We start from the raw sequence: 17,599 nt of genomic DNA, 5'->3' as shown, positions 1-17,599 counted from the left end.
AATAAAGGCTCTCTAAGTATTTTATGAGTTGGATGACAACAGTGGCCGTGGGGGACCCTTGATAAAGCACAATAGTGTCAGGTCATCCTCTCCCGGGTCATACTTATTAAGCTAAGTGCTTGAAAGTATATAAAGTATTTTATAAGAGATATTTATTGAAAATCTAAATAGAAAATAAGATAAGAAAAAAGTAAAAGATATTTTCTAAGAAGATTATTAGTTGGCCAGTGATGAGGGGCCATGTATTTCTTCCTGCTATAAAACTGTAATTAGCGGTGGAGTGGTGGGTCTGAGGCCATGAGATAATCATAAATTTAAATATATATATCCGGGACGTTTTTGGCAATAGTATAAGCAGTTCCGGAATCATTTGCGATTTAAAAAACTGACATCAATATTTTGGAGGAAAAATTCATAAGCTGCTGTTAAGATAGATAAGAAGAAAGCCACTACATATCCCTGGGATCATTAGCATGGAATATTTTGGGGGATTCCCTGGGTACTTGTGACCTGGATTGGCCACTATTGGAAGCAGGACACTGAGCTAGCTGGACCATCAGTCTGACCCAGTATGGCTCTTCTTCTGTTCAGCTCCTGTAGCCAGCAGGCAGAAGACTACATAATTAGCATTCCAGCTTCCTCTGCTGCATGGGCCCAGTGTTGTGGGATGAGTAGAAAAGTTACAGGATCTTATGGCTCATACTGCAAGACAGACCCTATGCTGAATAGGATTCTGCAGGCCCAAATTCTGTACGCAGTGCCATAAGTTCTGCACGCAAATCAGTACGCACAGCCAATTTGTAGGCACAACTTAATTGTTTAACAAGACCAACCAGCACTGATAATTATACTTGGCAATTAATATCTTAACTGACACCAATTGATACTAATTAGAAGTTACAAGCACATTCTATAAAGTGGTATGCAACAGTTCTAGTACGCAAATCCCCTCCCCCTGTCTCACAGGAGCCAGCATCCTTTGCCTGCCATCTCCTCCCCTCCCTCCTTCTGGCCTGGAATCTCTCTCTTCACCCTCCCTTTAGGCCATTTACCCTAAATCTTGCCTGTATGACTGGCAGCGTTAAAGTCAAACTGCCTTTGGCTGGCGCAGGCTGCTTTTCCTCAGCTGTGTCCTGCTTTCTCTGACAACTTCCTGTTGCATCAGAGGAAGCAGAAAATGGCAAAGAAAAGGGGGCCTGCATTGACTGGAAGCAGCCTGGCTTCAATGCTGTTGGCAAGGAGAGGGAGGGGGTGTGGAGTAAGAGATAGGCCAGGTGGAGAGTGAGAGATGCCAGCAGTCCATGCATGTAAAAAGTACATTTAAGTATGTGAGCTGTGATTGTCACAAGCCTCACGTGTATCATACACAGATTTTTTTCCGCCCCTGACATTAAGACCAAACCCTGCTGACCTTCTACCTTTTCATGAACCCCAAATGTGCTATTTGCTTTATTTCTGTCAGAGGCTGATATTTTTAATTGTCACCTCTTTAACTCACTTAGCCTTCAGCAAACAAGCTGCCTTATCCCTCTGAAACTCAAGAGAGAAATGTGCATTCTGTTTCTGGCTAACATCACCTGCTATGGAATTTGGAGACATTGGGCTAGTATAGGCTTGTTTGCCTATTCTTCAAAAACTTTCAACTTGATTGGTTAAGTGACTTTTGCTTCTTTGTTGTCCCTTCCTAAGGTGCCTGGCTCCCCTAGGTCTGGCCAAACAGAGCGAGAGAGAGATCAGACAGACCCAGGATTTAGAATGGAATGGAAAGATTTTCAGGGCATGCATCTTTAAAAAAAAATGAGAAACATTTATCAATAAAAAAATAATTAATCCCAGAAATCACATACTTTACTTTAAGTACGTGCAGTTTTTAGGCTGCAGAACACGAGACACACCAACATTATATAAAAAAAATAAATTCCAAAGTACCATTCTACTGATCCTATAGTACACAAAACTTTCAAAAAATTAAAGTTGTCTGAATTTATCCCTACAGATGTTTATAGCCTTTACCTCTGTTATTTCAACCCTCCTTTTGGTACCTTTTCATTCAGCAGGTCACATTTATTTCCTGTTGCTTATATACCTTTTTACTTGAGTGGTTGAGTGCTTGAGTGGCTCCTATGCAAAGTTTACAGAGAAAACCTGCTAAGCCACCAGAAGGTCCTATACAAAACTAGTATCACTCATAAAATCAAATAGGTTTAAACGAATTAGCCACTAATCTACAGAATTAATCTTAGTGCCAAGCCCCCGGTTTATTTGAGATTAATGCAGTAATCTATAATCCTAATGAGACGACATAATGCAATTCAATTTCTTTTATTGCTAGTAAGTGATCGGAAGAGAGCAGTGCAGTAGAAATGCTCCCTCCCCTGCCCTGGGTGCTCTGTGTCAGCAGATGGTAACAGCAGCTCATCTCCCTGGGCCCTGCCAGCCCAGTGATGTAGGCGTGCTCTTCCCTGAAGAATTAGTAAAGGGGAGGGAGAGGGCTGGGGAACTTTCAGTTCAGAGCATTGTGGGAAGAAGCAGTATGAGGTCCTGAGAGCTCACCTGTCACAGGCTGAAACACTCTGAGCTCAGCCTGCTACCTGTTCTCAGAAGGGCTTTGCATGCTGCTGACATGGTGAGTAAGCTGTCTCGTTTGAAAGACAGGTTGTTTGTCTATATTGGGAGGACAAGATTTATGATGGGAGATGAGCAAGGAAGTAGCAGAGAGGGACTGGGAAAGGCATCGGAAACAGGAGGGGACACCTGGGAGAAGCAGGTGAACCAGTTCCCCGTGCTCCTTCACCTTGCCGAGGGCTGGCATGAATTTCTATTTCTGAACGATCTAGAGAACAAATAAGTAGTGGCAATATTATTTTTAATTGAATCAAATCACCTGCTTGTAATTTTGCTCAGGGTTTGCCATCTGAATTGGGAAGAACCCACAGTAACTCCGCTGGCAGCCAGTCAAACAAGTTTGGCTGCCCAGGGAAAAGGCTCTAAGCTGTGAATTTACCTGAAATAAGTCTCATTCTTCTGCAAGCATGCATAGGGAAAGCATTTGATAAAGTTAATCTTTATCGGATGTGTACAGGACCCCCAAGAGGAATAAACACAGAATGAATTGTACTTCCCTGTCTGCGCATGCCGGTGTAGATCCTGCCCCTAAACTGTCAGTAGTGCAGAGGTAGGAGGTGGTTCCAAACTTTGTTTGACTTTATTTACAGGAGAAATGAACTGAGCCAGTTGCTTTGACTTTGAACAGTTCTCACTCAGCTGTAATGTACTGCAGTGGAGGAGTGGCCTAGTGGTTAGGGCTGCAGCCTTAGCACCCTGAGGTTGCAGGTTCAAGCCTAGCACGGCTCCCTGTGACCCTGGGCAAGTCACTTGACATTCCGTTGTCCATTAGTCAGATTGTGAGCCCACTGGGACAGATAGGGAAAAATACTTCAGTGCCTGAATGTAAACCAACTTGGACTATAAGTGGTGAATAAATGCCACCCCTCATATGAAATCATCTCTGTAAAAATTGCAGTGCAACTATAGCAGTGCCATCTAGGGGAACAGCATCTGAAAGAGATGACGTTGTGGAGACCATTGGTAGAGGAGGGATTCCTGTAGAGGGCGCATGTGCGCACTGGCCCAGGGGACAGCCTCCAAGGAGGCTGCCAAGGTCCCATGCAGATAATACTAGAGCATTGGAGCTGGAAGGTTCAGGAGATCTCTGATCTGCCACTGAAGTTTTGGACTGCGTGGCTCGGGCAGAACGCACTACCCTGTTGGGTGTCGAAGAGAAGGCCCAGATACTTCAAGGTCTGAGACAGCGTCAACTGGTTCTGTTTGAAGTTGACAATCCAACCCCAGCTATGTAGCAGAGAGATCTCCACCATACAGGCGCACTCATGTCGAGATGGAGGCCATATCAACCAGTCGCCCAAGAAAAAATAGACCTGGACACCCTGCCTGCGGAGAAGAACCGCTACAAGAACCATCACTTTGGTGAAAGTGTGGGGAGCTGTTGTGAGTCCAAAAGGAAGAGCTGCGGACTGGAAATGCTGTGGCAGAACATGGAAACACAGAAATCTGCGATGCTCTGGAAATATTGGACTATGGAAGAAAGCCTCCGTGCGATCCAAGTATGCTAGAACTCCCCAGGAGAGACAGCAGCAATGACTGTGTACACGGTTTCCATTCGGAAATAAGAAATCCGCAGGAAGCAAGTGACCAACGAGATCCAAAATGGGTCTGCAGTCCTCTGAGCTGTACTTTGGCATGATGAAGTATAAAGGGTATCTGCCAAAGCCTGATTCGTGTTCAGGAACCTGTTCAGGAACAGGTTCTAGTGCTCGGATGCTCAAGAGACACTGCAAAGTAGCGCGGACCCTTCACTCCTTGTCCAGCTGATCTGTCAGCGAGTCCAGAAACAAGCCGGAAGCAGGCAAAAGAAAACAATCTTGTGCCCCTCCTGAGTGCTGTCCAGCACCCATTTATCCAAGGACATGCAAGTCCACTTCTAGTAAAACTGAGCAAGGCGGCCCTCTGGAGGGCTGTTTAGGAGCAGTAGCTGCCCAGGATCTGGCTGGATGAGCTGTCACTGGGACCATATCCCTGAGAATATTTCTGGTAGGAAGAGCCCGAGGATCTTTGATAAAAACGGCGTGAGTGACAAAAATTAGAACCGTCCCCTCCCAAAGTCCAGCGAGACATGCATAGGGAGAGACTTAGGGCAGTGATCAGCAACACTGGCCCTGAGGTCATCCAGACCTGTCCCTTGAAAGTAAGTCTACTTAAAGTGGCCTCAGAGGCAGCGTCCCCAGCCAAAGGAAAGAACCAAAGAGGCTGGCACGCAGACACCGTATAAGTGATAAGAACTCGAATGAGATCAGAAAGGGTGTCCGCCACGTAATCCACACCATCCAGCACTAGCTGGGGACAGACCTCTACTTCCGCAGAGGGCACCCTGTGCAATCTCGCGTGACAGGCACACACCACAAAGGAGGCTGCCGCCGCCTGGAAACCTGAAGAAGCCACTTCAAAAAGGTCAACAACTTGCAGTAATATGCAGTCAACAGCAAAACTCTGACCTGGGTGGGGGAGGGGGACAGAGTTGCCAGTACTCTTGAGATGAAGGGGAGGATAGGTGGGGGAGGGAATATATGCTTATAAGGCTATGCAGCACATTACACATCCTCTGCCCCCACTATACTGTAAGCCCTATACAAAGAACCCAGAGATCAGCATACTGAGGAAGCTGGACTAGATGATGCAAGTGGTAGGAATGTAGCATGATAGGTTGCCATGTAAATGCCCATGCTCAAACCAGAAGAGCCATCGCTGCGCCACACATGCACCTATGAACACCTAGACAGCACCAGAAGGCTGAACCTATATACGTGACATGATGGGAAGTACACCTTTCAATCAACAAAGCTAGGGGGGGGGAGGGGGCTGCAAGTTTGCAAAAAGGAACCACTGTGAAGACAGAGTGATTCAACCTGTTTCTCCTCTTCAGTGGAGTAGCCGCCTAACGGTTAGTGTAGTTGCCTGAAAACCTGGAGAACTAGGCTCATTTCCCACGTCAACTCCTTGTGACTCTGGGCAAGTGACATAAATCTTCTCTGCCTCAGTGCCTATAAAAGACTGTGGGAATCATGAGAGGGGGAATCATGGGGGGGGGGGGCAGGCAGGGCATATTAAAACTGTTGGCAACAATAAAACATTTTTTTTGGTTCTTTCTTCTTTCATTTTAACTATGAAATGAATGCATAATGTTGACATGTTATTGTGGGTTCAATGGCAATACAATCCCTAGTCTTGATTATACTATACTTCTGGAAACATGGACTGTCTATTATGTCTTTTAAAGTACTGCCTACATTTGGTTGCACTATACAAACAATCTCTGTGGTGTGACCTAATATATCTGAAAAGACTGATTCATACCCTTTATGAAGGAGGCCTTGAAATGCAGTGTGACAGGTTAATCCTAAATATAATCATGCTTTTAATACAGAAAATGTCTTCATCATAAGAACATAAGAAGAAAATAAGAAGTTGCCTCCACTGGGTCAGACCAGAGGTCCATCCCGCCCAGCGGTCCGCTCCCGCGGTGGCCCATCAGGTCCGCGACCTGTGAAGTGGTTTCTGACCACTTCTATAACCTACCTCAAGTTCTATCTGTACCCCTCTATCCCCTTATCCTCCAGGAACCTATCCAAACCTTCCTTGAACCCCTGTACAGAGTTCTGGCTTATCACCTCCTCCGGAAGCTTGTTCCATGTGTCCACCACCCTCTGGGTAAAAAAGAACTTCCTAGCATTTGTTCTAAACCTGTCCCCTTTCAATTTCTCCGAGTGACCCCTAGTGCTTGTGGCTCCCCACAGTTTGAAGAATCTGTCCTTATTCACTTTCTCTATGCCCTTTAGGATTTTGAAGGTTTCTATCATGTCCCCTCTAAGTCTCCTCTTCTCCAGGGAGAACAGCCCCACGTTTTTAACCTGTCAGCGTATGAGAAATTTTCCATACCTTTTATCAGTTTAGTCGCCCTCCTCTGCACTCCCTCGAGTACTGCCATGTCCTTCTTGAGGTACGGCGACCAGTATTGAACACAGTACTCCAGGTGCGGGCGCACCATTGCGCGATACAGTGGCATGATGACTTCCTTCGTCCTGGTTGTGATACCCTTTTTGATGATGCCCAGCATTCTGTTTGCTTTCTTTGAGGCTGTCGCACACTGCGCCAATGGTTTCAGTGATGTGTCGACCATCACCCCCAGGTCCCTTTCAAGGTTACTCACCCCTAGCAGTGTTCCCCCCATTTTATAGCTGAACATCGGGTTCTTTTTCCCTACATGCATGACTTTGCATTTCTCTACGTTAAAACTCATTTGCCACTTTTTTGCCCAGTCTTCCAGTCTCATTAGGTCCCTTTGCAGGGCTTCACAGTCTTCCGTGTTTCTAACCCTGCTGCAGAGTTTGGTGTCATCAGCAAATTTGATAACCTCACATTTTGTCCCCGTCTCCAGATCGTTAATAAATATATTGAACAATAGAGGTCCCAGCACCGACCCCTGTGTCTGTATTAACTGCAAGGTTTTTAGGATGAGATAAATTTTAAAAAATATATATCAAACACTTTTTAAATACTACAGGCTGTCTGTATGAAGTTCACATTATTTCTCTTTGTCCCTATTGGACTGGTCCAGACTAGTCATAAGGCCTCCTACCAGCAGAAGGAGATGGACTAAAACTGCTTGCTTTCCCTATTTATTTATTTATTTCGATTTTTATCTTGTCTTCCCAGAAGCTCAGAACAGGTTACAAAAAGAAAATATTCACAGTAGATCATACATTCACAGTAAATTAAGGACATGACTGGTCACAAAACATGGTGTACATAGGAGGAATGATATAAGGAGGAGTCTTGTCTGCTGGTGTCCATTTAGCTGAAGAAGAGGGTCTTCACTGCTCTTCAGAATGCCATCAGTGAGTTCTGTGATCTTATCCGTTCAGGCAGCTGGTTCCGTAGTCAAGGGACAAAGTGGCTCTAGGAGCGCTTACGAGCCGTTTCCATCTGGAGAGATCTTTCCCAGAGGATGCATAGTCATCTATCTGCTTCAGAGCAGAGGGGGCTGTTGGGGGTGTACTGGTGTAGCTTGGATGTAATATAGGTAGAGGTTATGTTGTGAAATCTTTTGTGAGCTATCGCCAGGGCCTTGAATATGCAGTGTTTGTTGACAGGTAGCCAGTGTTCCGCATGGAATGCTGGTGAGGTCGCAGTAGTTGAGGCTGTATAGGAAGCGGATTGCTGAGTTTTGGACTCTGAGATGTTTGAGTTCCTTTGTAGTTTTTGCCATTGAATAGGAAATTGCAGTAGTCCAATCTAGAGAGTACATAGGTGTAGATGAGCTGAGCCAGGTCAGGTTTGGAGAGGTATGGTTTGATCCTTTTTAGTTGGCGCAGCAGGCAAGCAAATCATTATTGCTTTGTCTAAAAGAGATGACATCTGGACTAGTGCAGCAAGATCCATGATTGGCTCCAGCAGCAGAGATCTTTGTGGTCTTCAACTGTTGGGCTGGGACCCAAGAGGTAATATGTGGACATGTTGCATCCATTTCTCCTCATCATGAAGTAATGGCTATTTAAGAGTGCAATCCTTTGAGGCTCTTTTTTTAATACAGAAAGAGTAGACAGACTGGATTTTAACTGCTATGGGTACTAGCACAGAACAGAGATGACTGTTCTTGGAAACAGCAGAAGGCTATGCATCACATAAGGAGCGACAATGGATCTTTTACACTAGTATGCCTGTTTCTTGGTAAGCCTACTAATTCTTTGCATTTCTTCATGTGCCCTTTTGGTCATCTCAACAGAACATTCTCGTAGTTCTTCCCAAACCAGAATTTGATTGGAAGCCACTTGTGTGCTCGCCACTTTCTTATTTAATGATCTGCTCCTGCACTACATCTGTTAAATCCTCCCCCCCCCATAAGTTTAAATCAAGTTTAAACATTATTTCAGGTTTCCATTTATGACTTAAACGTTTGATAGCCAGCCAATGAATTCACTGGGATATGATGAATCATGGACTTGATGAATTAAGAGAAGAGCTGTGTACCTTTTTATTTCTTCCTCCTCTGTCTTCCTTTGTGTGGTTAATAATTGGTGTTTAGCATTATAAACTGTATAGGTATGTTTATAGCATATCATATAGGAAATCTCTTTTAGGAGCTCAGCTGCAGCAGAAGTTTGTTTCTCCGATCTCTAAAACTTAAAATCTCCAAGGTCTGTCTTCTGAGGAAAGGCTTTTTCAATGGCTATCTGTTCAGCCAGACTTATTTGCATTGCAGGCATTATGTCCAGATGTCTAAGGAAACACTCTTCTTGTGTATGATGCCTTCTTGTTTTCCCCCAGAAGCATTTCTCAGTTTCACCTGAGTTGGACCAAGTCTTTGAGAAGAGCAGCAGAGAATTGATTTTAAGAGGACATTATGGTGATACAATCAGAAAGACAAAGAGCTTTTCATCTTGCACAGAAGACCAAAAAAGGGGGAAACATCCTCAAAAGCATCAATAATCTTATAGGCTCTCATTATTGTCTCCTTGATCCATCTACTAGGGGCCATAAGGAGCCATAGGAGCTATAAGTACCCAGCATCAAGCCAAAGCATACTAAGTGGGATTTGGATTTATTTCATTAGACTAGGGGATTTTAAACAATGGTGCCCATATCCCAAGGGGTGAAGGAAGAAGTGAACTGGGCTGCAGACGGGGGTCTTGAAATCTGAGGCAATTTATTGAAACTTTCTAGACACAGTGACAGTTATTGGTAGTATAACTGTGTATACTGTAATTTTAGTGACGTTAGTGGCTTAACAATGACATATGTGGCTGTTAGTAGTTACTAGTGGACATGTGGTTTAAGAAGGGGTTTTGAGGGTTTCATTGATTGTTCTGAGGCTTATCCCAGAGGATCCCAGGCAGATAAACTCATTGGATCTGTAGTCTATAATATTACCAGGCTGGACTCTGTGATTTCTTAAACAAGCTTTATTTTAATACAAAACTTAAAACAAAGAAATAAATAAACTTATAGTTCAGCCAATCTCAAGGAATTTTCTTCTTCTGCAGAACCCACACTCCACCAGTGCATCCCAGAGAGAGGGGAAACTGGGAGTGTAATATCACATACTCTTTGTGAAGTGGTACTGTACTTTTAAATTTAGCAGCACCAAGTCATTCCAAGGGTAGCAGATTCAAATCTAGTCAATTCATGCTAAGCTGTATTTAGACTAGCAGATTCAAAGGATAAAATCAGACGGGGAACAGTACCTTCTCTATAGCCACATGCAGCTCAAAATGGAGTTAATAACCATCTACAAGAGCAGCAGCCAGGAAAAATGGGGGGCTTAGCCCACCGGGCGAAAAGCAGTACAGTCTGGGAACTTATGTTAAAGAAATACACTCTGTTACATATCTGAAAACAAGCAGCTGCTTTCATGAATATAGGAGCAGAGCATTGATTAGTTAAAGGGGTGGAGGAACCAAAAAAGGTTAAGAACTCCTGCAGTAGATGACATTTGTAGAGCAGCCACTCGGGTGGCCCTACACTCTTTCATATTACAACAGTAGCATAACCAGAAACCAGGTAAAATGAGTGGGCATGTATTTCTTCTTCCCTTTCCCACTCTTCCCAAATTTAAAACTTAAAATAACTTAGCTGATGGGGATTCCCTGAACCCTATAATCTGAAGACTTGGAAAAGTGTAGCAGTCAGAGATGGCACTCTGAGCTTCCAGTGCCAGCATCACAAACACACTCAATTCCCATGCATGATCCGAGCACGCTCATGATGCTGATGTTGGTGGCTCAGAGTAATGCTGCCCCGCTGCGGAACCTGGGCTCACTCCAATTATTCCGCAAGCAACTGAAAACCTGGCTTTTCACTAAAATGTAATTCTTTCCCCCCTTACTCTTCTCTTCTATATATAAGTTCATGTAAACCTTTTTTTTCCTTCTCTTCCTATATTTTAAGTTCTTGTAAACTGTGCCGAGCTCCACATCCGTGGAGATGATGCGGTATATAAACTTAAGGTTTAATTTAGTTTAGTTTAGTTTGCTGTGCTTTTCTGAGTGGGACTAGTGGCATCTGAATGTCTTCAACGGGGCTTAGGGGATCTCTACCAGCTATAACAATGGTGTATGCTGCTGAGGCACACACCATTGTTATAGCTCAGTGGTCTTAAACCTGCGGCCCGGGGGCACTTGCGGCCCGCCAGGTACTATTTTGAGGCCCTCGGTATGTTTATCATAATCACAAAAGTAAAATAAAACAGTTTCTTGATCATATGTCTCTTTAGCTATAAATGACAATATTATTATTAAGACTTAGCCAAAAGGAAAGATTTATAAACTAAAAAGAGTTTTACCTCATACAAAATTGTCATTTCTTTAATAAGACATTAGCTATTTTTTTCTGAGGCCCTCCAAGTACCGACAAATCAAGAATGTGGCCCTGCAAAGGCTTTGAGTTTGAGACCACTGTTATAGCTGGTAAGGAAGGGCCTAGGCCTACATTTGGCTATACCTCTGCATTACAGATTGTACATGCTAGCTGAACAGCAAGTAGCTTAAAGTTCAGATGCTCTGAGTAATGGGGCTAGCTTAGATGCATCCCAATGGTCTGGACTGGTCTGACAAGGATGAAGCAGGTACAATTATGCTTCTATGATTGTCTGTATGTCTTTTCTTGAGTCCTGCCAAACCAATCCAGAGACCCACTTAAAGTCCAGGCAATGATGGCAGAACAGAATTAGACCAGAAGAAATGGAGCCTTGGGGAGGGGGGGGGGGGGTCCATTCAGACAACAGACACACAAACACACAAGCTCCAAATTGACATCCTAGTTGGCTTCTCCAGTGATCCAGCATAAGTACTGAAGGCCTTAGTAGGAGGCACTGTTTGGCAAGACTCGAAGAAAGTCAGTTAACAGTTAAGCGTAATTAAACTTTTAAAAAATGCAAACACATTCCACAGTACAGTACTCACAAGCCATGCCTTTGAGACTGATTGTGTTATCTGCTGTGGATGTTTTTATAAAATTTAGACATAAGAGTACACTGTGTCTTTGCATGTGCTCTTCCTGCTTTGACTCCAGCCTATATAGTGAATGAACTGGTACAAGACAATTATTTTTGAATGTTACTTCCTACCATTGCACTGCAAAGAAGTTGTAACTTAATATAGCAGGCAAAGAGGTCAGTGCCAGGCGTTGAAACACGAGATGTGTACAGGATGGATAGGCTGGGAGAACTGGTATCCTTGTACAGGAATTTAAACGATTTTCTTTAAGGTTAATAATTATAGGATTTTACAATCGGGATCATTTAATTTTGTGGCAGAATGTGGAATGGTAAGACTGAATATATATATATTTTGTAACTAAAAAGCCCTGAAAATCATGCAGTGTTTTAAATTAGTACCTTTATGTTTGAAATAATACTGATAATATATAGAAATAAAACAAAAGGAGTAAAGGTAATACCTTTTTTTACTGGACCAACTTAACCCCCTCCTTTACAAAGCCCCACTAGCATTTTTAGTGCCGGCTGCGGCGGTAACAGTTCGGACACTCACAGGAATTCTACGAACGTCGGAGCTGTTACCGCGGCAGCCAGCGCTAAAAATGCTAACGCCTCTTTGTAAAGGAGGGGGCTAGGACATTGTTTGATTAGCGTTCGAATGTAATACTTCTTCAGAAATAAGCAAATGTTGACAACTGGCAGTATATGTAAGTAAAACATCAAATCATTTCAGTGATAGTCTCACAGTCACAGGAAGAGTAAGGTGTGGGTAAGGTGAGAGACAGAGAGACATGGGCAAGTGACAAGAAGGAGAAAAAAACAGTAAAAATTCATGGCCTGTAATGTGATAGGAAGACAGGGTCCTTGTTGAGTCCTGTTCAGTAGGTGTCAAAATATTTTGAAACCGTTTTGATTTCAAAAATCTTGCGTTCCTGAATTGTTTTAAAATTTCCTTTTAGTATTCTCACCATAAAATCTTTGATGCAGTGTTCTGATATATATATTTTATGAAGTGTTGTCCCACAGAGGTGATATCCTGGTTGGCATTGCATTTTTTAATATAATATCTGTGTAAATTAATCCTAGTTTTTAGCATATGGCTTGTTTCTCCAATGTAACACCCTTCTTTACACTTTATTGTATTGAATGATATATACCACATTGGAAGATGAGCACGTGAAGGATTCCCTTATGCTGAAAGTTTTTTCCATGCCTGTGACTGTGGGGTCCCGTGAAATGTGTTGGCACAGTTTGCAGTTTGGTATATTGCAGGAACATGTGCTGTTCTCTTCCTTGTGATTTTGTGGTGGGAGTGTGGGTTGTTGTTGTTTTTTTTATACCAGTGTTTGTTTTAGATTACGAAGGCCATATTACTGAAAATAATGAAGTGGAAGGAATGGATCTCTGAAGAGAATTTAGGGCAGGGGTGTCCAACCTGCGGCCCTGTGAAGTATTTTGTGCGGCCCCGATCGAGGGCGATGCAGTGTTTTCCTCTGCTGCCCCCGGGTGTTTACCATCTTGCCGGCTCCCTCCTCTGTCTTGCTGCAGCATGCGGCCCCAGAAACATTTTTTTTGGCCAATGCGGCCCAGGGCAGCCAAAAGGTTGGACACCCCTGATTTAGGGGATCTTATACTAAGCTGCAGTGAGTGCTAGTGCATGCTTACCGCTGCTTAAAAGAGCTTACATTGGACATGCTCAGGCATCCTGAGGTAAGTTCAAAATCTACATGCGTTTCCTGCGTGCTAAAAAATATTTTATATTTTTTTTCTTTGAGCAGGCGTGTCTAGGGCAGAGAGTAGGCAATTCTGCGCTTATCAGCTTGTCCGTGTTATTGTGTACTAATTGGCTATATATATTTTACCAAAGTTTTTTATGGAATTCTAGATCAATTACTAGTACACAATAACACGGACAAACTGATAAACGCAAAATTGCCTACTCTCTGCCCTAGACACGCCTGCTCAAAGAAAAAAATAAATAAAATATTTTTTAGCACACAGGAAGCGCATGCAGATTTTGAACTTACCTCAGGATGCCTGAGCATGTCCAATGTAAGCTCTTTTAAGCAGCGGTAAGCATGCACTAGCACTCACTGCTTATATATATAAGAAATGGGGAGACCAGTAAGCTCAGACCCCTAAGCCAAAAAAGAGGGAAAGTATTATAAGAAAGATTTACATATGTTATACTCAGGAAAAAGAGGAAGACCTCAGTACCGGGGAACTGCACACGATCAACCCTGCAGTATATCCCCTGGGCAGACAACTCATATTCTATTTAAGTTTTAACCTAAATGAGTTTGCCCCGTACATCATAATGTCTCCTCTGTGTGCAAAGTAATGCTAGTGTCAGTGTAAAATAATGATAAAGTGAAAAATAATACAAAGTTATTAAAGTGAAGATCACTTCTTTTTTTTCAAAATAATTCCTTCTTTTTGACCCCTATTACCATTCAGATTTCTTTTCACTGCTCAAAAAAGTCCGTGAAGTAAATTCAACTTATCTGAGTCTAAAGGAAATTTGTTCACTGCCCGACAGAGCTCCGTTTCGTTTCTTCTTCAGGAGCAGGAACTTGTTAAACCTTTAGCATGTAGATCAGGTAAAGTCCTCAAATTGACCGGTATAAAGCTTGCCCAAAACCAAGCAGAGAGTCTGAATAAGTTTTACTTCCTCCACTGCGCAGTAAAAATTAGCAAGAGCAGCTGAATATAGTGCAGGATTACCACATGAGCCCTTAATGCAGAGATTTTTAACCTTTTTTCATTTCACAGCACACTTGCACAGTGCTAAATTTAAGGCATATCCTCACACAAGACGCAGTATTTTACCTTCTCCCTCTCCCCCCCCCCCCCACCATATGATCCAGCATTTTACCTTCTTGTCCCCTCTCCAGCCGGCTACCAAACATCTCCCCTTGTATCACTTGCCTTCCTCCCCCATGTACCTTTTGAAAGTTTTTATTCTCTCTAGTGGTTGGTGGCAGTGATTCATATACAGCCTGCTCATGCCAACCCCGGAGTCTTCTCTCTGACATAGCTTTCTTCCTGTATGAAACTCATTGGAATGCCCCTGGCCATGCTTCCTTTTCAGATACACACAATAAAAGATAGGCGCTGAGTCTTATGGAATAATGCATGTGTAAATCTTAATTGAAGCCAGTTAACTGCAATAATTGGTTGTTAGCACCCAGATTTGCTGGTTAAGGACTCATTACTCAATTAATTTGTGCGCACAACTTGGGTGAACAACTTTGGGTACCATGCATAGAATCTGGGGGATAGCACATAAACCGTAAGAGGGATGACTCATGAACGGAGCATGGACAGAACATGGATGTGTCTTCTAATTATGTGTGCACCTTACCGAATACTATAAGTTACATAAAATTGCACAGCGCACTTAGGACTAAAGCTGTCATAATTTTGTGTGCTTAATGTAAATGAGGAAACCTAAATATAAAGGTGCATCAATGCCGATTTATCTTTTATGCTATAATGGAATCTTGGTGCCAAGGTACCATTATAGAATAGGCACTCAGGGCCAGATTCTATAAGAGATATATAAAGTTAGGCACCTACCTTAGAATCTCAGTTATTCAGTACCCATGGGAATTGGTGAATACCCCCTCCTACACACACACACACTCCAAAGCACCAGCAGGCAGCGGTCCTGAGCCGCAAAGCCCTCCTTCCTCCCTCCCTTCCTCTCTCAAGCCCCAAAGGGGCAGAAGCATGTGGCGGTCAGGGCCTTTCTTCTGATGCTTCACTTCCGACGCAACAGAAGAAAGGCCCTGCCAGGGCTGGATGTGAGCAGCCTGTTTTGAGGCTGCTTGCTGCTGACCGGCTGCGCTCTGGGTAAGGAAGGAGGGGAGGGAGGGAGTTCATGGCTCCGGACCGCTGCATGCTTCTGTCACTTTGAGGCTTGAGGGAGGGAGGGAAGAGCGCTTTGAGGCTCAGGACCACTGCCGTGATGGTGATCAGGGCAGGAGGGAGGGTTTGTAGCTGCTTCGGGGCTTGAGGGAGGGGAAGGGAGAGAGAGAGGATTTGCTGCTCAGGACGCTGATGCTGGTGCTTCAGAGGCCAATACCTGAGATCACAGAAAATAATCCAAGAACTTTGGACAAGGGTTCCAGAATAGTGCATCTGAGGGACACAGTTGGTCTTCTGGGAGCATTTTGTATTGACTTGTGTATTTTAGGTAGTGTATAAAACATTGGAATTTGAGAATTCATACTCATAAGAATTTGATTCTCAACTTTTCTAATGAATCAATCTTTTACTTAGAGTGTCCTCAACCACTCCAAAAATCTCCTTCTGTAGACAAGGAATCGGATTCCCACTCAAGGGAACATAACATTTAACATCCCCAAGCTGGCGTAATACCTCTTCTTAGTATTGTTCTCTGTTTTGAATCACCAGGAATCCACCCTTATCTGCTAGTTTAACAATTATCCTTGTCATTTGGTGCAAGGAATGAATAGCTTGACACTCTTGACGTGACATATTAACAAACTGCTTCTTATTAGAATTTGATTCAATCTGTTGTAAATGCCATAGCAACAAATCCCTGAAAGTACTAATGTTAGAGTCTAGAGGGCTGGGGGACCTATGTGGAAGATAGGCAAAATATGGAATCATCTTTAGTATTATGATCTGACAAATATAATCTCAGTTGAAGATTTCTAATAATCCTGGCTATATTGCAACACATCCTAAAAGGATCATATTTCACCATTGGGACATAGGATAGACCCTTATTTAAAACTGTCAATTAATCTTCAGATAATTGAATCCCAGAGTTGTTTACAATAGGGTCGTCTAATTTTGGATGGTTGTATTATTCTGATGACCCTCTGCTCTATCCTCCTTTATGTCTACCTTGATTTTCCCGTTGTCCTTTTTATCCCCTGGGAAGTTGATCTGAAAAAGAAGACGACTTTTCCCTGGAACGAGATCTGCCGCTGTGTTTGCTCTCATTAGAATTATTTTCTTCAGGAAATCTTACCATTGAGACACGTCTAGATTCTGTACCATCTTCACATTTAGGCTTCGACAACGGGTGTTGTTTTAATTGCCCTTGAACTATTTTTTGAGGAGAAGCGTTTTACTACAATATTAATATTTACACATACTTCAATATTAAAAAAATATAAATAAAAAAGAGAGAGTTAAAGATGTAGTACAGACTCTGGACATTATTTGCTTGCTTGGCAAAGTTTCATGAGAATTCGTGGGGATTTCTCAGTTACCCTGTCCCTGAGTTCCCGTATACTGAAACTCTCACATATATACATATAAATTGAGGAGAGTGTAGTGTAGTAGTTAGTGTTACAGCCTCAGCACTCTGAGGTTGTGAGTTCAAACCCTGCACTGCTCCCTGTGACCCTAGGCAAGGCACTTCATCCTCCACTGCCCCAGGTAGATTGTGAGCCCACTGGGACAGATAGAGAAAATGCTTGAAGTACCACTTTGAGTGTGGTTGTAGAACTACAAAAAGGCGGGTATACAAGTCCCTATCCTAATCCTCTTTTCACAAACGAGGTTCTTTTTTAGTTCTATCATTGGGGAATACCTCCTTTGTTATTCCTTTTGAGTTTTTGTGTTATCCATTATTCTGACCAACATATGTTTTCCCCAAGTCAATCTTTTTCTTCTGGGCCTCAGCGACACCACTCAACCGCTCAACAATAGCTCATAGCGGTGAGCTTTGTGTCCACTCGTCACTGGCCCACACTATTTATCCAAACTTTCATAAACATTTAATATTAATATTTTACATTACATTAAATTAGTGATTTCTATTCCACCAATACCTTGTGGTTCAAGGCGGATTATAAAAGAAGTTATCTGGCCATTTCCAGAGGAATTGAAGAGAAGAGTGGGTTGCTTCAGAGAATTGGGATGAGTCTTGCGGTGTTAGTTTGTCTTCAAGGATTTCTTGAATATCATGGTTTTTATTTCTTTTCTGAACGATTTGTAGTCTGGGGTCGTTATTAGTAAATTGGAGAGTTGGTAGTCCAGTTTTGCTGC

General features: G+C 43.0%; 1 protein-coding gene across 1 annotated transcript in view; it reads left to right on the top strand.

Moving 5' to 3' along the window:
- Nucleotides 1-2,507: 2,507 nt before the first annotated feature.
- The window catches only part of AP1S3 (adaptor related protein complex 1 subunit sigma 3), a 40,189-nt gene continuing 25,097 nt past the window's right edge, over nucleotides 2,508-17,599 (top strand). Inside the window, exon 1 of the mRNA XM_033958893.1 lies at nucleotides 2,508-2,626. Within this exon, the coding sequence (XP_033814784.1) occupies nucleotides 2,624-2,626 (3 nt within the window). The 5' untranslated portion in view covers nucleotides 2,508-2,623. The remainder of the gene's footprint in view (nucleotides 2,627-17,599) is intronic.

Source organism: Geotrypetes seraphini, chromosome 9 (genome assembly GCF_902459505.1).
Source record: "Geotrypetes seraphini chromosome 9, aGeoSer1.1, whole genome shotgun sequence".
Taxonomy (NCBI): Eukaryota; Metazoa; Chordata; class Amphibia; order Gymnophiona; family Dermophiidae; genus Geotrypetes; species Geotrypetes seraphini.
Note: the sequence above shows the minus strand (reverse complement) of the source record. Positions and strands in the feature narration are given on the sequence as shown.